Here is a 21,565-nt window from a genome sequence, read left to right as displayed (position 1 = left end):
TATTTTGTGAACGAGGATAGTCTGGTCCTTCTCACTCCCTGGCTGGAGGTCAATCAGAGTCCATGCAATGATTTGTGGTCATGACTTTATGGGATCAGGCACACTGGGGAGAGTGGATGAATGAATCCAGTGCTGTGTGGTGTGAAGTCCAGGGTGTTTAGAGTGTGAACTGGCATTCCCTTTTTTGCTGCCCTATCAGGGAGCTCCAGATTAACGTAAACAACAGACCCTTGGCCAATAAGCAGGCAGCTCCTCAGGCGTACCCCCCTCACGTGTCATGCTGTTTAGTCTTCACACTCATCCCTCACTTTCACTCACCCTGACTAAAAACCCACATGGCATGGACTCAGATCTCTCTCTCTCTCTCTCTCTCTCTCTCTCTCTCTCCCTCCTTCTCTTTCTTTATCTTTCCCTCCCAGCCCCCCTCTTTCTATCGCTTTTTCTCTCTACCTCCCTGAATATTTATCTCATGCTGGGCTATGAGGAAACTTCTATTTACCCAAGAATGTTTGACTGTAGTTGTTAAGTCAGAGGGGAGACTTTCTTCCTTTGATAGTTCAGTATCACACAGAGACACTGTCAGTGACTCCTGTCAATCATTACAATACAAGTAGAAGAACGACAGTGTATATAGTTTCTCTTTATTCATCTATGTTAACAGAACTTTAAAAGAGAAAACGTTCAACATACATACCTAGTTTTTGCCTTAGTGTTTTTTATTTATTTACAAAATAGCATATTTGTGGCCTTGCTTTACTGTATAGGAATTGAGAACAGTGATATTTTGTAGTAAATGCTCTGAGCCTGTTTGTTGTTACTGGTTATGCCTCTAATACTGTGTGAACAAACATTCCCTGTGAGGATGTTATAAGACCACCACTGGACCCACACTGCCTTGTTCTCTTATTTCCCTATTGCCCCTCTTCTCTTTCCACTCTGTACACCTCTCCCTCCCCCGCCGTCTCGCTCTTTCATTCTCCATATCACTTCTCTCCTCCCCTTTTCATCTCCCACACACATACACAATCTCCGTGCTCGTAGGCATATTCTAAATGTCTTAGCCCTCTAGAGCCTCTAGCTACAGTACCTTTGGGCAATGTGGAAGAACTGAGATTACAGACTTGTTCTTCAGAACAGTTTCACACACGTTGCTTTGGATTAGAGCATCTGCTTTTTGATGTTGAGTTTCTGATAGAGTTTAAACTAGCACTTCTTTCTCCACACCGGTATTGTGCCATGATCGTAGAATCAGTGATTGGACAACACAACAGACCACCTTTCTTCATCTAAAAGGTATGTTGTATAAATCTTCATTTGATTATCTTCTTCTCGTAACGTTCAGTTTACACTGGGTACATTTTGGCTGATAGCTACCTATTCAATAATCTTTGTCAGTTCGAATGAGCAGAATAGATCAAGCATCTATTCTTAAAGTTAACTTTTATTATCAAAGTTGTCAATACAATGATAAGAAATACTTATATAGATATATGGTCCATGGTGAATCTATTCTACACACACAGTAGTGTGTACAAAATCTGAATTTAAAGTATTTTTCAAGGATTGAAAAGGATATAGAGCATCAGCTCTGCATGTGGAGCTGTGACTTCCTCTGTTTAAACGGGGGTATGTATTCATATGAGAAGAAGGAGGCCTCATTCACAGTTGCTGTCAAAGAGGGGTTTCTAGGAAGGTCTAATCTCTTGCCTTCATCTGCCGTAACCCATGCGTCACTCTTCTGAAACTGGGGGGTCCTCTGGTATGTATGTGGATGTATATGTGTGTGCGTGCGTGCGTGTGTGTGTGTGTGTGTGTGTGTGTGTGTGTGTGTGTGTGTGTGTGTGAAATGTTGCAGGTTGTCAAATGGAATCCATCTTTCAAGTTGATTTATCTTTTCCCTGTAATGTCCTTTTCAACTGCAGGTTCTGACCTTCTGACCTCCACTGTGAAGGTCATGCTGAAAGGCTAACAGGGTTGTGTTCCTACCAGACCAGGTGTGTCATTTCTCCTAATGTATGGGGCTTTGGGTGTGTATTTGTGTGTGTGTGTGTGTGTGTGTGAAAGGGTTCAGGGTAAGAGTAGCACCAGCTTCTTAGAACAGCAGCATGTGTTTACAGTACATGGCTCAACAGCACCCTGATGTCCCATAGCTGTTTCATGCTATTCACAGGATCACTGAGAGGCAGTAGTATAATCCTCCAGGCCCATATTTACTGCTCAGGGACAAGAAGAACAAAATATTCTTCTGGTACAATTATCACATGCTTATTTGAAACCATCCACTGGAGTAAAGCCTAACTTTGTATTTGGACAAAATGATGATCATCTGTCTTTCCGGGTGTGACACAGGCAAATAGGTCAGTCCCAATGTATGTTTAGAGTTCAATGTTAATGAAGGGGTGAGTGGGATGTTAACCATAGTCGACTGCAACCTATTTCTGCTCTTTAGAACGGTGGACTTGGTCGTAAATCACCTCCAGAGAGGAAGAGCAGGCAGATTCCTCGGTGCAGTGATGTCACTGGGATCGTGCCTGAAACAGATCCAGACTTGAGCAGAGAGACCCGAGCCAGATGTTCAATTTCACAGCTAACTACTCGCTGAAGCGCACGCTCTTAGAGCTGCTGCGCTCGGCTGGGGTCAGACACTTTGTCATACTGTTGGTGTTGCAGTGGAAGAATAGAGATGAGGATAAGCAGTTACATAGTTAGTTAAACTGTGCCAATTTGTTGTTGTCTTGGTAGAGCTTAATATCTCTGTTTAGCTTGATAGGTGAAGTGTCTGTTGCGTCCTGCTCATGCTACCTTCTGTATTTTTTTCAGATAATCTGCTGTTTGGTCTGCGGTTACTGTTTGGGTTATTGATCCTGAATGAAGATGGAGAACCCTTACATGCTCCTATGGATATATGCTGTGACTGGTGACAGACTGTGAGGCGCTAACATGGAGATGGCAAGAATGGGGGTTCTGGAGGGGAATCAGTCGCAGAAGCCTTCCTCTACGAGTTCTGCAGACGCTGGCTCCTTCCTGACTGACAGCTCAACTGAGAACAGAGAAGATGCTTTCCCACTTGAGTTCCTCACCTGCGAGGCCAGGGAGCCGAACCATGACACGCCCCGGCTGGAGGGTAATGCTGAATGGGTCAATCACAACAACGTTGACCTAATAGTACCGGCGTCTTCTCTGAGGTTTGGCATGGAGGCATTCAGAAGCTCAAGGTCTCTCGCTGACCTCCAGCTCCCCGGTGAATTGATTATAAAGTCGACTCAGCACCATTGTAATAAGCTCACGGTCCCTGCTTCTCTTCTGAAGAGGGATACTGTCTTTAACGACCGTGTTCCTGTGAAGTGGTATGCAATGACTGACCTGAATCGCAGCGACTCCGGTCAGGTGGAGGATCTACATCTAAGTTCTGTTCCTTCTGTGAAAACAGGGACATTGAACCCATTGAACCCAATTGAGGTGTTGCCAGAAGGACCTTTCCTGAATGGCCATGTGCAGAAGGTTCTGGTCCACAGTGAGGATCCCTGCTCCATGCCTCACTTGCTGGGTCTCTGTGAAGACCACCCCCTACCTCTCTCTCTCCACTTGTCTACCTGTGAAGACCACCCCCGACCTCTCTCTCTCCCCCTGTCTACCTGTGAGAGATTCTGGCAGATGCCTCGCATTATCAAACACAAGCCCGGCTCCATCACCTTTTCAGATCACACCTGCTTCTCCAGTTCGGACCAGAGTGTCGTCAATAACGACAGCTCAGACAGCAGGGAGTCTTCCTCTGTGGAGGACAATGAGATTACCAAGCTGCCTGGGAGCAGGGAGGACCTGGTCAGTCACCTCGGTCCAGGTGGGCTGAGGAGGACCCTACCCAGCAGCCCTGTGGCAGAGCCCCCTGCCGGTTGCCTGTTCCTTGGATACAATGCTGAGCAGGAGACCAGCTCAGAGGTACTGTATTCACCCCTTCACGTCACTCAACTCAGACACTTTCCCCACACCAATGACTTAAACCACATTGTTCAACTATTGTAAACAATAGTAAGCCCAGCTATGTTTGTACAGTAGCTAATGGCAAGGCTGAGTGCTATATACATTTCATATGTTTCATATAAGTGATACAGACTTTTTTTAAACAGGAGTATCAGTGTTGTGGCCCTCTGGTATTTCCTGTCTGCTGGCCAGATGTCTTGGATTTTCGTGGCTGAGAATTGCTACAGTATTGGTTTACATTAGAATAAGCTAAAGACATTTTTGGGAAAATGCATGGTATTTGCCCGTTATCTACAGGCTTGCTGTGTTTTGAGAGGTTGTGTATTTGGTGTGATTGTGAAGGAGTGAATTGATCCAGCATATTTCCATCAGTTAAACACAGCCCTCACCGGAATGCAGACTGACTCTGCTTTCTGTCCATTCTAATAGCAGGCCTTTAGGAGTACCAGAACAGTTGTAACTTGAAATCATTCCTGTGACCTTGGTAGTAACCATCACATGACCTCAAACTATTTTAGTTTTATAGCCCTCTTAAAATGTCTTTTGGACTTTTATGAATATGTTTACATGTGTCAGCTATATCATCTGTTGCAATGAAAGGGAACATGACGAGTGGACATATTTGTCATTCCATTTAAGCTGAGAGAGATAACAACATACAGTAAAAAGAGGGCAAGTAGGGGCGACTCCAACTCTACTGATAGTCTTCACTGGAACCATGGCACAATGTTTTCCATAAGTTGTTTGAGAAGAGGGCGGAAAAAACGCAGGGAATTCAGGGAACTTTCAAAAGGGAATAGGGAAGTTTTAAATGCACTATAGGACACTGAGGCAACCCATGTGGGTGAGATGCCAGAGTTAGATACACAATGGCAGACAACATTAGGGGGTGTTGGATGCACACTGGGCCACTGGGAAGCTCACTTGCTGTCCCAATGCCAAGGATTAGAGCGATTCAGGATTTTATTGTCAAGGTGCCAGCAGGATAGCAGATATCATGTTTTGAAGCAGCATGGAAGAGAAGAGATATGAGTTTACTATTGAACAATTGCTGGTCATTGTCATTGCTCCCAGTCTATTATTTTCCATCTTATTGATCTAGTATAAATCTTCCTCTCTCCCCCCCCCCAAGTTAATATTTTAAGAGAATACAATTTCTAAGAATAATTTGTGCACTGGCGTCTGAGGGGCACTTGTTGTAGCTCCTGAAAGTGACCATGTGGGGGAACCATTGTTACAGCTCTGCGTTCAGGCTTCCACCCCCTCCTCTCAGATCTCTGTGTTTGGTGTGTTTGCTTTTATCCAAGCAAGTTGCATCGTTTTCTACTGATCTTGATCACTTCAGTCCACCCTACATGTTTGTAGTCGGGGGGTGTTGTTGTTGTTTATGACAGGCTAACAGTGCTGACCTATTCCATAGTGTAGCCAGGTAGCCAATGCCCTTTCACATGACAAACTGCAGATGATCGCCCATCCTTCCATGGTGATCTCTGGCACTCTGTGGGTGGCATGGTCTAGGCACTGAGCCCAGAGCCACTTCACTGCTCATTTCCATCTCAAAGAGGAAGCGCTGTGGTTTACAATGTGTCCAATTTGCACTGATAAAGTTACAGTCCTCCCACATCTTGTTTCGGCAGAAGATAACATTAATGCGTTTATCTAGAGGATTGACTCATACCAACCTTGTTGCCATGGTGTGAGGGTTTCTCACAGTCGATGGGGCCAGAGCAAGGATGAGATGAATCCAAGCTACTGTCTTTCTTTACTTCAAGCCTTCTATGGAATTTGGCTCATTCCGTTCAGTGTCCACATTCCAATCTCACACTTTGTGTGGATGTCACTAGAAAAAGAAGAAGCTATTCTGATTTAGTTTTGGTATACAGTTGTAGTTCCTGCCTTGAAATACACAGGGTATCAGTCTGGGTTTTGCCTGGGGATGAGGGGATTATTCGGACATCTTGAAATAAACACAAATGTATACAGCTTGTAAACAAGCTTCTGGCAAATATAAATGCTCGTAAAAGAAGTCATCTTTTCAGCAAAGTTTCTCTTCAAATGTCTTAACCAGACCCATGCAGACTGTGCGGCATAAACGCATGTATCCTGATGTCCTAACCAGGAGGCCCTGTGGTCCAGGCAGTACCAGGAGGTGTAGGAGAGCTTGGAAACGGCTTTCCCCTCTCTCTGTGACCCCAGACCACCCCCAGCCTTCAGACCCCATGAAAGGTCAGAAGGGGCTAGCTCAGATTTAGGTCATTCCTCAGGGATTGAAGAGAGAGTGGCTTTCCCCTTACGTGGGGTCAGTCAGCTGACCCTGCATTGGTGATGGAGGGAGGGGCCATCTGGTCTGCTTCTATAGATACACTTCTTGCTTATGACTTAGCTGCCTCAAGGTATAAACATTACACCAGTTACATATAGGGCTCTAGCCTGCCTATAGTGACCAGGATTATTCTCAGAGGCTCACTTATCAGCACAATAGGTCCACTAATAGAGATGACGCCCTTCAATAGAATGATTGTGTTTGAATAAGCGAAAGCTTTGATGCGGAAAGAAGCAAGTGCTTGGGGCCGGGGTTTCAACAGTCACATTCAGAAAAGAACGCCAGTTAATTCTGGGAAATGGATGAAAGGCCTTGTTGATATCATGTCTGTAGGTCTATGTAAGTTCTTGTACATAAACACACACACACACACAAACTCACACATATACACCACTACTCTAGTTCTTCCTTCCCCACACACTACTCCGATAATGGGGCGACCAACCATGACATAATTTATGTCTTGGTGACTGAGGCACTTCCGACTAATTTATGAGGTGAATGTTCAGATCCTTAAACACAGCTCACGTCTGTGTGGATGCTTTATTTATACCCTGAGCGGACTGGGGGGCAGGGAGTACCAATGTGCTGTGTATGGTACACATGCCTGGAGTGCCCTCCTTTTGTGTTGCTATGGCACCACAGGCGGCAGGTGAAGCTATCACATTTCCGTCTGTGGCCGCAAAGCTGTTCTGGTGTCCGCTATTTGTAATGCACTTCGCTGCTTTGGTTGACCAACTGTAAAGTTTAAACTATAATCAGTCTGACAGTCGAAACCTCTGAATCTCTCACACTCTCTCTAGTCCAGATGTATTGACACTGACACATTTATGTACAGTAAAACCTCAACAACTGATTCTCCTTCTATGCAGTAGTAAAACACCTGACTTCCCCCTACAGGAGTGTCCAGCTGTCCAGTCCCCCTGGTCTGAGTGTATGAAACAGCTGATGAGCAAACTGGACCAGCTCCACCTGGACATCGAGGATGCCCTAAGCACTAGCCCCTCCCCCTCGGGCACGCCCGGCACCGCCCGCAAGCTGCAAGTGAGGAACGCAGACATCATATCCCACATATGGGAGCAATGGCTGATGGGTTATTATTATTGGATGCATTCTGAATACAGAAATCATGATATATGCCGTGTATAAACTGAAAAAGAAACAGCCTTTTTTAGAAGAAAAAAATATGATATGTACTCATTACTGATGCATATGGTTTGACTCACATTTCAAAGCAGACCATGTTAGATATTTTGTCTTTTGTCTCTCTGTAATCAATTAGCTATGCTTGTGAACAAAAAATCTAGATGGATCATTGGATCACTCATGCAACAGGTGTTGCAGGATTGTAAGTCATTTAGGCCCACAGTGTGCTATACAGTACACACACACACAAATACACTAAACGCACAATAAGACCACAAAGCTAGGGTTTAGACGAGTAACGGTGAGAGAAGTTATAAGAGAGTGATGATGAGAGTCTGTGAACTATGGGCTCTGTGTTTGAGTCTGCTAGTCTGACAAGTAGACAGAGACACACAGCGTCCATTTTATGACGTGAGACTCCATGTGATGCTGTAGTTGGAGCTGCAGTCTGGGTGGGATCGCGTGGCGGAGACAGACAGTCATTGTGTTCGGGCTCTTACTACTGGGGTCCCATTCTGTTTCTACAAGAGTCCAGTCATGGTGGATGTATCGTGAAATACCCCACCACAGCCTTAGGGAACAAAACTGTCCTTTTTGGGGTCACATGTGTGAGAGAGTGTGTGTGTGTATCAGGACACTTAGAATGTTGTGTGGAAGTGGCTGTTGGTATGATTTAGTCCATTAGGAATGGTTAGCCTCCAGCCATCGGCCCAGCTATTCAAGGCATTCAGTAGAACTGCTTTAACTAATGACAAACGATCAGAGGAGACGAAACGACTATACTGCCATGTTAGACAAGGTCACACTCTTCCCCTCTTCGTCTTTTCAAAGGACGAATACACACATGCGGTACAGGCTTTCTAGTCTCACAGAATTGAAAGTTAGAGTTTGACCCCATCCTCTGGTTTTACTCTAGCCACCATAGATCTTCCCCTCCGAATTCCTCTCCCCTGCAGAATGAGAGAGAGACGGTGTTGATTGTTGTTCTGCTGTTTTAGTGCCCGGCTGCTTCGAGGAGTGCCGTAAACCAGTCTCCTACCGACAACAATATCCTGGATAGAGCCGCCGGAGCAGAATGCCTGAGCCAAGACAGGTCCTCTGCTCCTTGTAACACATCCATCGGACTGAGAGCAAACACCAGGGAGACAGCGGTAAGCTCCTCTTAAACACTTATGGGTTTCCAAGCTCAGCCATAACTTTCTGACTCTGTCTGGGTCCCCGTGAAACTCAGAACCAGCGTCTGTGCAGCAGTCTAGCTTTCCCAGACCACTGTCCTCATGCTGGGAAAACCTTGGTTTGTTGGAGTAAAGACTCATTTCTGAGGGAACATCTTTTGCTTGGGGCTTGTGGGTTTGGATGACTGCCTTGGCCAGCTATACACTTGTCTTCTCTGCCACTGAAAGTCATTTCAATAGATTTTCTCCCCAGTAATTCTTTGATGTTACGGATGTTTCAAGTTAAAAGGAAATACCAGCTGAAGGATTTTTCTTAAACCCCTAATTTATTTATTAACGTTTGTATACAATATATTATATCTGTATCTACGATATATTAAAATCAACTTAATAATTAAGAGAACATCAATATGTTAAATACTTAATATTTATATCTACGATCAGTGTGTCAAGTGACTGTGTAGGTCAGTGATGTATCACTAGCTGTGCAGTAGGCATATCCTTCTTGCTAGTAGCATGGTAAATATTTGAGGTTGATATTAGACTTGGGGCCAACATTCTCCAACAAAGATTACAAAGCTCAGGTGAACTAAGTGAATAAATCTTACTACGAACGGACAGCCGAGACATTTAGTATTTGGGCTCAGGTGAAAGCCTAAGCCTGGGTTTTGTATGTCTGGGTTTAACATGGTACTTAATGGGAGAGCTACTGCTACCTAAACTGTGAACTAGGCCTTTAGTTTGTTTAACCTGTTTTATGACTGCATCCAGGTGGCGCTATCATGTTTAGTCTGTTGTTTGCAGCTATGGTGTGCCAGGCATGTTCTCTAATTGATGTGACAAACCCATGCTAACAGTTCTTGGCCGGATCAGAGCAGACAGGAGGGTAATTCGATTAAACTTGGTGGGTAAATGATCTGTCTTTGTGCACTCCAGGTGCAGTTGTTGAGGGAAAAGGAAAGGATAAGCAGCTCAGCCAGACAGGGGGAGATTACAGACCAAGCAGGGCTCATGAGGGAGGATTTGTTCTGTGGCTGGAAAGGTTAAGCTGAAGTTAGTGCAGTGGTCGAAGTTCTCCTAGAAAAGTGCCAACATACCGACGGGGGTCAGTCTAGCGAGGTGTGGTGTGGATAAGAGGAAGCTTTGAAGCGGCGAGGAGAAAGTGCTTGGGTCAGAATGAGCTCTCCTTGTCTGGGGCTCTGCCAGCATCTGCTCTGGCTCTTACATAAACACTGTGGAGACAGTGTGCAACTTCTTGCAGCGAGGGGTAGGAATGTGATGATGGTCTGAGCTGCTGTCAAGGGGCCGGAGAAGTGAAGATGTGACCTAATGCTGTCTGTCATATAATTGGCAACTATGACTTGAGAAGGAGGGCAGTTTTTTTGTGGAAGCAAAACTGGTACCTTTTGACCCCTCTGTTTCTGTGTGGTCTGAAAAGCATGTGTTATATTCACCTCCCTGTATGTCACATAATAGAGATTATATGTAAATAGATTAAATGTCCAGACAAAGAATATTCCAGAGTGTTCAATAGCCTTCACAGGTTCAGAGACCCTCTGGTCTTTTTTCTAAATTAATAATGGATGAAATGTGGGGACTGGTACAGTATGATAGAGCTTGTCATGTTGGCACAGAGAGTCTTCCATCCCCAGGCAGAGGAGTGTGATGTTTCTGAACACCCTAGACGTCCTGCTGTTTAAAGCGATGCAATAAACTGTCACCATATTTCAGCCCACTAGAAAAACCCTGGCGTTCTGCCAAGAATCAATAAGAAACTCATCTGTAGCCCAGGGGTGTATTTTTTGTAAGAATAGGAATATAATTTGGGTTCTTGCTAGAATTGATATCAAAAATGTATTGTGAAATGTCATCAAACACTGAGTACTCATGAAAAGTATTTGATACATGATGCGATTGTATCCAACCCATCATATTTATCTGATAACTAAGTAATAAGGCTGTTACTGAAACTCCTCGCTGAGGGCTATGTTCTCCACATGCTACCTACACCTGTGTTGAATGTGAGAGATCCATGCCTGCTGGAATGCTGTAGAGCTCCCATGCTGCTGGGGTCCTGTGTGCCTGGACATGACTAAGCCTCTCCTCTCCTCCGCTACATTCCTCCACTGCCCTCCACACTTCACCCTTCACAAACCAGCAAGCTTGCCTCTCACCACTGTGTCTGGATGGAAGTGACTCGGGCGATGTGCTGTACATACTTTGTATGTCAATGAGCCCTCAGCATGTTTTTCTACAAAGGGTCAAAAATGCAGACAACTTGTTCGTGATGGAATGTATTTTCCATACATGAGGTTGCATTGACGAGCAGCTAAACACAGAAAGGGTTCTTCCTCCTGAGCAAGTTCAATAAAGGAGGGAGACGGATGAGGCTCCTGAGACCACATCTGGCCGTGCTCGCAGCCTACGGGTCACTTTGAAAACCAGCACCCAGAGCTCCTACTTTTCTCTCTCATGTTAGAACTACAGGAAAAACTAGGGCAACTTTCCCAGGGACAGAAAGAGGAAGTTTTAGACTCTTTTGCAACCGAGAACAAAAGTCACTAAAATGTTCACTCAAATTCAGTCAGGGTGGAAATTAGATTGCACCATAGTTCTGGGTTGGGGAGAACAGCACAACTGAGGCAGAGAGAACCACAGGAAGTAGACCTCCCCTGCTACCTCAACCACATAACCTCATCTGCTATGTAGGGGCACATCCATCATGCTGCTGGCTTGCACCATAAATTTGGTGTGGCTATAGAACATTGGAAATGCATGAAGGTTTTTTCGCCACTGTGAACAAATTTGATTTGGGCGCAGATGCCAAATGAAACATAATAAAATATTTTTGAGGTCACCTCAGACCTTAGTGAAATGCATGCTGGGGATTATGTAAAACTATCTAAAAGAGTGATCCTTGTAAAACATATTACCACACGCACCATACCACACAGTGAGCCAAGACACATAGTCTCACCAGTTCTGTCATCTACTCTGACCTGTCCTGTCGTCAGCCTGTTCAATCCCAGAGTGGGATGTCATTGTGATAGGAGAGCAGGACAGCTATCAGTCACTGCAGCAGACCTGTCACCTCACATTAACATGATCATGTACATTGGGTTTGGCTCCCATAACAACAGACCTGACAGCGATGCAGCTCTCTTGCATAGAAGCGTGACCTGTGATCTGGCTTTCACAACAGTAAACTGACTACAGACAGGGACTGGACAGCACTGGAAGCTGAAAGTGGGGCATGTCAGAAAATCTGCTGTTATGAACTACTTTCTTTGAATAATCCAGGGAGAGTGATGTTTGATGTCTTTGAAACCGTGTCAAAAATGGCTCTCTGAACTCTACTGTGGCCAAGCTTGGCCCACACATTTTTGTAGGTTTATTTTTGCATGTGGGTCAGACTCTACTCAGTGGAGACAGATTTATTATGTCTAGTCTTATTAACACACCATGCCACTCATGTATTGCCCCATTTCCCTAAGCAAAAGGTAGCAATATGAGATTATTAGACTTGTAATATTTGTTGAGATGACAATGTACAATGTCTACAATACTAACCATGCAATGAAAGTCTATGACCTAACATGTGCCGAATGTTATGAAATTCTACCCTGCTATGCTAGATCTCACAGTCAACAGGCGCGGAAACTCGTGACAACATCAATTGTTTTTAAAGGCCCAACAGCATAGTCGCAAAGTGATACCGCTATAATGTCACTCAAGCCAAGGGGTCCCTGGTACTTTTAGATTATCCTTTCTGCCACGACAACACTGTGGAACAGCCACCACTTTTCATAAACTCAATAAAGCAAGCAAAACATAGCTGTAGCATTTATTCATTTTGAGAAGATTAAACATTGTTCAAAAAAAGTGTTGGTTGATTTATTTACTTTTCAAGGACATTTGGAAGATGAATTGGGATTGAACCAGCAAACCGACTTTGGAATCTCCTAACCATAGCAAGTGTCAAGTCTGAGAGGTTTGTAGGGTTGGGAAATATACTTTCTGGGCTGTTGGATGTCGAAAATGTGGAGACAAAACAAACAAACCAGAGTCTAAATCTGTGCTCAGGAGAAGAGAGTCAGAGACGGAAAGAGATGGGTGAACGAGAGAGATTTTAGACAATGACCATGATACAGGCCTCAAACAGTAGATTTTGACTAAGGGGTAAGATGTCAAACTGACTGTATATTACAGGTCCTACAGTAGGTATGTTGTACCTTAAACCTTTGAGTCCTGTATCCTTTAGTCCTGCATCTGACTTTTCTTTTCTCTCTCATGTCTCCATCACCTTGTGATAGTTCTTTGTTTTTCTCTCTTGTAGATGTCCAGTAAGATGACCAATGATGGAGCAGGTAAGACATTTTAGTACTTTTCCAACAAGCTGACTTCACACTAGGACTGAAGGGACCAGATCAGAGGACAGAGATCAGAGGTCTATTTTCCACAATCAGATGATGGTGAACTGTACATTTTCAAGATAAGCCTTGGGCTCTGTGCTGGATTGCAGCATGCAGTGCAACCGTGATATCTGAGGTAGAGCTCGCTCTCCTTGCTGGGTGAGCCAGAGAGCTGCGGCCTACAGGGTGGCATAGCTGTGGCCTCAGACAATGTGAGGGAGAGTTATGGGCACAGGTGTCTGTGGCTAACACCCAGCCAGTGTCTAGAGAATGTCCAAGCACACAGGCTCTTATTTTAAAGGCCTATTTATACTGGTTGCTCTGCGCGACACATTTAAAATTAGGAGGCATGCCAGATCATTGTTGTTTTGCTGAGGGGAAATATTTGGCCCAGCGTGATGAGGCTCTGGGGGCAGCTGGAGGATTTGGGGGGAGGCCATTTTAGGCTCCAGTTGCACTCTCACATGACCTCTGCTGTGTATGGTGGTACCTAACAAATGTACATTATGGTCTGGAAACATTCCAGCCACTTCACTGAATTATATGGTCTGCTGTTTGGTCTCTGTTTGAATGATTTACGATGTGCTCTATGATTGATCGCTGGTCTTACCTACGGTAATTGTTGGAAACCCTGAGAGGGATTTTGTTAGCTTTTAAAAGGTTGATGACTTCAGCTAAAGCTTGTCACCACCACAGAGCCAGTATCCTTATTGGCATTTGTGTCATGAGGCATTTCTCCTGTGAGTTTCTGTATTCTCTTTGTTAATAGTAGGCAGTATTTTTAGCCACATGGCTCTTGACATGCTATTTCCCTTTCTGAAATAGACCAGACCTATGTCAATGTCAACATTATTTGGTCATAACCAATGGCAGAAGCAGTTACTGTCCATGTGTTTTGAATTGGGATACTGCAAGTATAATAACCATGAAGATGGTGATGCTGTAAAGACCAGGCTGGCAATGTTTCAGGCACATGAGGTATAATATTCCCAGTTCATATTTTACTGCTGCACCTAAGAGACTGTATGAAGTCATACTACAGTAGTCCAGATGGTCTGCAGACTTCACCTCATTATGATGACGCTATCCAGGACAGGAGAGCACATTCCGTGGGTCCAGTGATTAAAAGCCTTGGCACTTTATTCAAGCAATATGCAGTGCCTCCATACAGTCATCTCTCTACTATGCCTCTCGTCCTGTCAGAGGAAGCTGTTAGGGCATACATTCCTATTGAAAGACCCTCGCCTTTTGATTCACAATTTGGATGCTTGCGAATATTCATTATTTGAACCACAAGCTGTATGTGTGTCTCATGACCATTCCACTTCACATTGATTATCCACACTTCTCCACTGGGGAGGTTGAGACTGATCTGAACATAGCTGGAAAAGAGTCTGGGCTCTCACTGTGTGTCCTCCATGTTCTTCACATGAAAAAAAAAGGAAAGTTCATGGAAAGAAACTGTGGACTTTTTGGTCCACTTGAGTCTTCCTTGTTTATTTTCCCTCACACAGAAACAGACCTCAACAACCCTGTCCCGATACCACTAATAGACTCAGTGGGTATTTGGTTTATTTTAGGAATAGGGTAAAAAAAAGCTTTTAGGACATTAAAATAAAAAAATCTAAATCATATAAGTGTGTAAATGCTGCATAATGAGTATACCGTACCATATTTATCAGTGTATTTGTATGCATGACTGGTTAACTTGATCTGTGTGGAAAACAGCCCCCTTTGGTCTGTGGCGTGGCACTGTGGGGATGAATCCAGTTTCCCACATCCCCAATATGCTGAGAGCAGACAGGGATGTTCATCTGTATAAAACCGGCAGTGTTTTAAAGAACATTCATCAACGTGCTAATGAATCAGAGGCAATACAGAAGACAGCTCTGTATGAACTGGTCTCCAAGTATCTGTCTTGATGGTAGAAACTGTTCCAATGACTGTGTCTGGGTTGACTGCTAATGCAGACTGTCAGAGGAGCTAGCTGTTGAATAAACTACTATAGCAGAGTTGGCGACATTATTCTCAACAGACCCAGTAAATACTGTAATATACTGTCAAACTGTTGACAGGGAGAGAGAGAGAGAGAGAGAGAGAGAGAGAGAGAGAGAGAGAGAGAGAGAGAGAGAGAGAGAGAGAGAGAGAGAGAGAGAGAGAGAGAGAGAGAGAGAGAGAGAAGTAGTTAACAGTTGCTTTCTTAGCAAACAGCAGTTACGCTTAGCTGAAGTGTCCTTCAAATGTCAACTTTAACTTGCATGGTTAATAAAGGGCTGGTTGCTTTGTTATGATAAACATCACCTTGCCAGACCTCCAGTCTCAGGGAGGATGACACAACTGAGGTCTAAACACAACCATGCCCCAGAACTGTCAGGCAAAGTCTGTCCACTCCAGCCCTTGGGTCTTAGACTTGGCATGCACACAGAAAGCAGACGTTAAAAGAGCCTCTCTTTGAATTTACAGTATTATCTATTCTGATGACTTGACTGAGGGATTCTAAATCCACTTTAAATGTAGAAATAAAAGAGATTCTCTGGAAGGTTTTCTTTCCTAAATTCTCTGTCCCCTGCACCTCAGAGGGAATGACAGCTGGAGAAGTTCATCCAAAGTCTGGCTTACTTCCCTGTCCAGACAAGGAAAGAGGTTTATAAATAATTGTCTGAAAGAGCCAGCTTTCTTTCTTTAATTAATTTCTTCTCTTTCTTTTAAATGTGATGGATGCTAAGCATTAGACTCCCCCTGGTTATAAATAGTCAAGTACGGTACTTGTCTACATATGGTTTCAACCCTTATAGCTCTTCCAGTGAAGTGTTTCCACAGCAAATTGAAGTGTTACCAAAGCAGTGTTTTTTAATCAAATGATTTCAACCAATTTGGATTTCATGTTTACACCTGATATACTATACTGGACTGTATGAGTGTCTCATCATCAGTTTGTGCCTCATGGAACCATTACAAAACCACTAGATTTTAAAATAACGGTCCTACACAGTTCGATTTTAGCCTTTTCACAGAGCCTCCCACAGTATGGTCAATGACACAGCATTCATCTCCCTATGAAACGGCTCCTTTGTTGGTCTGTTGGAGTACATACAGTACTGTAAATCTCCTTCCCAATCAATCCCAGTGACACACCAGTGGCAACTGTATACAATGCGATTATATAACGTCCAAAACTGGAAATGTATTCCAACATAGTAGTTTTCCTGTGTGGTTTGATTCCTCCACCCCTCCCCAGCTGTTGCCCTAGACCCAGCCTTCTCGCTCACTTGGGGTCATTGGTTTTCAGGGGCCATGGCCAGTGACCCTGGCAGTTGTAACCTTTCCCTGCTGTATCTAAAGGGCAATCTCAGGCTGTCTATGAGACAGCCTCTATGAATGTCTTCTTCATGTTCGACTACTCATGCTGAGAACAGTCTGAATAACAAATCACATTTTTGTCTCTCATTTTAATCAAGTAGTTCATTCACCTGTCCAGTAGTTGGTGATATAGAGAGCTATTAAAATACATTTCTGGGTGAACACATTTCTACAATCAGGCACTTCTAAGTGAGTTAAACTTAGGTTTTCACCTTCAGGTTGCGGTTAAATTACAAAAATGACAACGTTTGTCTTGTTTTGAACGTGTGAGTCATGAATTACAAGCTATGCACTACCTGGCACAATATTGTTGGTCTCAGTAAGCCTCGTGAATTTATTTTGTCAACAGAAATGAGAAAAATGTCACATAAATTCCCTTGCTTGTATTCACAGAATCTGCAGTTCTGACTAAATGCTTGCATGCATCAGAATAGTGTGTTCTTCCCCTGATAATGAGCAGGAGGCAGTACAAAGCTGGCAGGTTGGTCCAGCACTCAGCTGCCAAGTAAAAGAGTGGCAGGATTTAGTCAGGAAAGTAATGAGGCCGGAAGGCCACCAATGCTTCAGGGAACTACAATAGCTATGCCTACACAGCCTGCACACCACACAGTCTTCTCCTGTTTACCAGGTGATCACTGTGACGGTGTTCGTACTCAGTCTAGTGTACTTTGTGTACAGACTATGAAAAGACTTGTGCCAGCTCTTTTCTTCTCTCCAGGGCAGTCCTGTCTAAAGCCAGCTACCCTCTCCTCTCTGGCCTCTGTTTGGCTGGGCTGTGGGGCTTGGTTCACACTGACTCACTGTGTACTTCTGCACTGATGCAGGGCTGTGAGGAGACATGCTGCTGGAGATTTTACACAGCCCTCTGCTTCCACCTGTATCTAGATAAAAGACTCAACACAGTCATCCAAAGCCAACGCCAGTGTCTTGGAGCAGTGTACCGGTATTATGCCTTCTTGTGGTTTTCAGAGGTGATTAAACAATTTGGCTCAATAATCAAAGGCCGATAGAAGGGAGAGCCAGAACAGACTTCCTGCCTCTGGTTGAGGAACAGCAGGGTCCAATAAGGCATGTTTTCTTACAAGATAATGTCTCCAACTTAAAGACCAACACGGTCCGTCTGGTGGAATATAAAGCCGTATAAAGGCTGATATTTCATTGAATTGGTTGAACGTGACACATTAACTATTCCTACATTTGCATGTGAACATGTTACAATGTTTATAACAAATACAAAGGTTTCTGTCAGCAGTCTGTGTCAACTCCCTTTCAAAACAACCCAACAGAAATCAGACTGCCATTAGGATATTAGCAGTCCCGTAAGGAGTTTAGAGAGACAGCAAGAGGCACCTCTGTCCTCTAAGTAGACTCCGCTTTATGGACTGGATCCTACAGAGCTCTGCTACAGTATGCATGACACTCCTCTTCCCCAGCCCCACATGCACCACATGTATAGGTCCTCTAAACCTTCACATATTCCACATGTGTAAGCTCTCTGAATGTATGGTCAGGACGTTTATAGTTCATGCCACAGATACTGGGTCCAGGAGGAGGGTAGAGGGGGAAAGAAGTAGAGGAGAGGGGATGGGGAGGAGAGGTGGAGAATAGGAGAGGAGGAGAGGAGGGAGATGAGAGGAGAGGGAGGAAAGCAGGAGAAGGGAGGAGGGAAAGGGGCAGAGAAGAAGAGGAGCAGGGGGAGAGGGGCAGGAGTAGAAATTCGAGAGGGGGGAGGGGAGGTGGCCCATGCAGTGTTTCCATACACTGAGAAGTGTAATCCCCAGACCATTCAGGGGCCTGGAGAGGGACCTCCCGGCCAACACCATCATCCAATGAGAAAGGAGATGTTCGTTTCTCCACATCTGGGATTTTCCCACCACAGTGAACGGAACAACATTCCACATCAGTCACCAGACACAAGTAATACACACACACATATATATATACACAAACACACACACACACACACACACACTTAACAATCATGTAAACATGGAATGGAATTCTTACTGAGTACCCAAACTGAGTACAGACTAAAGGGCTAAACCAGCTCTCAGAAAAGTATTCAGTGTGTCGGGGAAATTAGTACTTTCTAAGTCTATCCTAAACAGGGAGTGAGTAAGCAAATACGAGTTCAGGCAAATGGGAGTTTTTGATGATGATGAAATGTCTGTTCCTTGTATTGAATAATACTACCTCTTAATCTCAGCCAGATTTAGAGGTCTAGCCATAATAATCTCCACAAGGATGGCAGTACTTTTTTACTATGGGGGGAAAAGTGAGGAGGAGGAATCTTGGGTGCTTTGATACATTGAGAGTTTAGCATCAGTCATAGAAGTCCCTTAAGAACCTTCCCTCTCTAAGGCTGGTGGAGGTCGCAGGGTGTAGCAGGTGTCCCTCAGGCTTCACCACTCATCTCAGTCATTACGACACAAGAGACGGACAACCCTGGCGTGCCTCGCATTCTTCCATACCATTTCCTTACCCTGTCTTGTCAATGAGGAATTTAGATGACCATGGAGAACATTATTGATCCAATTCATTGAAATCATTTATTAGACATGATTAGTCTGTCAGTGTAGCTGACAACAGCACTATGTGCATCAGGGGTGAGGGGCTTACAGGGCCAGACAGAGCACATCCTCTGGCCCCTCGCTCCCCTCCCCCAAACATCTCCACTGATACTGTGGCCTTTGCTACCCAGGAGACTCAGTCATGTGACCCCGCAATATAAATCAGCAAGCTGACTCTGCTGGAGAGGATATGATCTCTCTGTTGAAATGAAGTCATGTTAGCTTTTCTGTAAAGAGAACACATAGGTTCATTAAGGAAACTGTCAGTCTTTATCTACTTGTGGGTTGAGACAGTCTGAATGAGAGAATGTCATTAGAATTATAATCCTTGCTGGGAAGAATAGGAATTAACATTGCTGGTTTGATGTTACACATACGCCTGGGAACAATTATGTGTGATGGCCTACTATTGATGTAATTAACTTTTTTTACTGGACTGTTTGATACAATTGAGAAGCTTTACTATACCTCTCAAAGGAAATAAATATCGAATTCGATTTTTTTTGTGCTTCATTGTTGGCCTCAAAGGTACCACCAAAGCAGAGCCAAATTAGGGATAGAATGATAGGATATGTTCTTTAATGTAGAACTATATATAAAGTTTGTGTAAAAATAAACCTAACCCTTTTAGAGTATTGTGACGTTTTCAATGAGAACCGATACGGTTTGTATTTGTGTTTTTAAAACTCAGACTCATACATTAAGGATTATAGTGTACGTTGTTTGAAATAGTGGGTGGGTGACATGGAGCGGGGAGAGGGGGGAAGTCGCGCTGTGGTCATGCTTTGGACTGTGGTGGTAACTTCAAACAAGCATCTGGTCACTGTGACGCGGACAGTGAGTGTAGCACCGATCGGTCTGGATGTCTCTATAGGTACTGAAAGAAGATTTTAAAAAGTCGGATTGCATTGAGCACAAATAACGGTGTAAAATAATAAAATGTATCTCTTCTTCGGAACAATGTACAACTTTATGACTTCAAGGTAACTCAGCCTGTGCACCAGGTAAAGAGGCAATACGGGACCAAACGAGTGACATTTGTAGAAGTAACGGATGTTGGTGGTCAGGAGGATTTATTTTATTATGCCCATATCACGGATTTAAAATGACAAGTAAACGGAAGTTTATGAAACTAAAGCTACGGAGATCTTTCAGTGAGCAGCTGCGGGACTCCACGTCGAAAGCTTGGGATTTACTATGGAAAAATGTCAGGGAACGACGACTTTCAGGTCGGTAACGAGTGGAAATGATTGTAATTATTGTCTTGAAATTTTTCGCACAGGTGAACGAGCACACTAACTTGGCAGATGTAGAAAATCTTAATGAATGTTTCATTATTATTTTGCCAACTTTAATAATAACAGAATGCTCTGTCCAATGTGACCTATTTGGCCACATCGACATCCCTTCCTCCCCTGTCTAGGCTCATACACAGACTGAGTTTACCTGATTTTGTTTATTCGTCACTTTGATTCAAAGACTTCTCTTGGCGTGATTTCACTTCTTATTGTAATTATCTGGACAGTCCCCTTCAGAGTGTTTAAAATACCCCGCACGATTGGAAACTTTTGTGATGATAGTGTTTAGGTGTGTCCTTGTGTGATTTTAAAAAGTGACTGGTTTCAATTCTGTTTAGAATTATAACTTTAGATGTGAATCTGAAAGTGGAACATGTGAGTGTTCTATTGACAGCGTACCACTAGGTGTCAGTCAAATCACCATGCAAACAAGCGATGCAGCCCTTAGCGGCATTTATGAGGGGCCGTCTAGGACATAATTCAGACTGTCCTTACACAAACACATAAAAAAATTGAACCTTTTGTATAATTCTTTTTCAACCTTTCAAATAGTAGAGATTTTTTTTTTTTTTACCTTTAAAAAACTTTTTTCAAAACTTTCAACTTAAAAAAGACAGAAATCACACATGAAGTGAACGTAGAGAATAGGAGGGGAAATAATTCAGACTGTCCTTACACAAACACGTATGAAACACATACACATATAACGTTCACACACATTCATACTCCTGAAAACTCCCATCCACATATGTTAAATGTTCGCAGACACATATGAAACACATTCACATGTGCAGAAGATCAACTGATGGCATCCTTGAGTGAAAGTATTAAAAACCTCAACTCGTTGGCTACGCTTGTGGTTCAGCTTTGGAGGGGACTGGGCTTCCGATAGAGGAATGTTTAACCCCTGGCACCCAGCAGAGATGCTCTACTAACTACATTAGAGACCTGAGGGACGTGCAGCCAGCAAAATAGGTCACACAAAGAAGACCTTGGATGTCAGCTGAATTGCTCATTCATAGTACACTCTACTGGGCAATACATGACTAAACACTGTAATGGAAGCCTTGATGGTTGCAGTCATCTGATGGCAGATCAGACCTCCCTCCTTGCTCTAACCCACCACAACCCCACCTCAATATGAGCAGACATGCTATTGCACATGACCACGATGGCATTTCTAACCACTATTCCTGTCTTGCTGGGTGTAATTAACATTAAAGCTCAGATTTGAGATTAAATATGATTTAGATTCAACTTTATTGTCATTGTGAAATGACAGTTAGCATTCAGCCAGAAG

The 21,565-nt window shown here is 43.8% G+C and overlaps 1 protein-coding gene across 2 annotated transcripts in view; it reads left to right on the top strand.

The window, feature by feature from the left end:
• The first annotated feature begins 2,940 nt into the window (after positions 1-2,940).
• stard13b (StAR related lipid transfer domain containing 13b) overlaps positions 2,941-21,565 on the top strand; it is a 40,979-nt gene continuing 22,354 nt past the window's right edge. Inside the window, exons 1-4 of one of the 2 annotated variants that reach the window (XM_084674509.1) lie at positions 2,941-3,939; positions 7,205-7,348; positions 8,449-8,601; positions 12,962-12,992. In XM_084674509.1, the coding sequence (XP_084530635.1) occupies positions 2,941-3,939; positions 7,205-7,348; positions 8,449-8,601; positions 12,962-12,992 (1,327 nt within the window). Of the gene's footprint in view, positions 3,940-7,204; positions 7,349-8,448; positions 8,602-12,961; positions 12,993-19,932; positions 20,197-21,565 lie in introns of those variants that run through there. The other variant, XM_084674507.1, reaches the window with a different exon arrangement.

This window comes from Hypomesus nipponensis, chromosome 15 (assembly GCF_054491055.1).
Source record: "Hypomesus nipponensis isolate SF chromosome 15, ASM5449105v1, whole genome shotgun sequence".
Lineage (NCBI taxonomy): Eukaryota > Metazoa > Chordata > Actinopteri > Osmeriformes > Osmeridae > Hypomesus > Hypomesus nipponensis.
The sequence above is the reverse complement of the archived record's forward strand: the minus strand, read 5'-3'. Positions and strand labels throughout refer to the sequence as shown.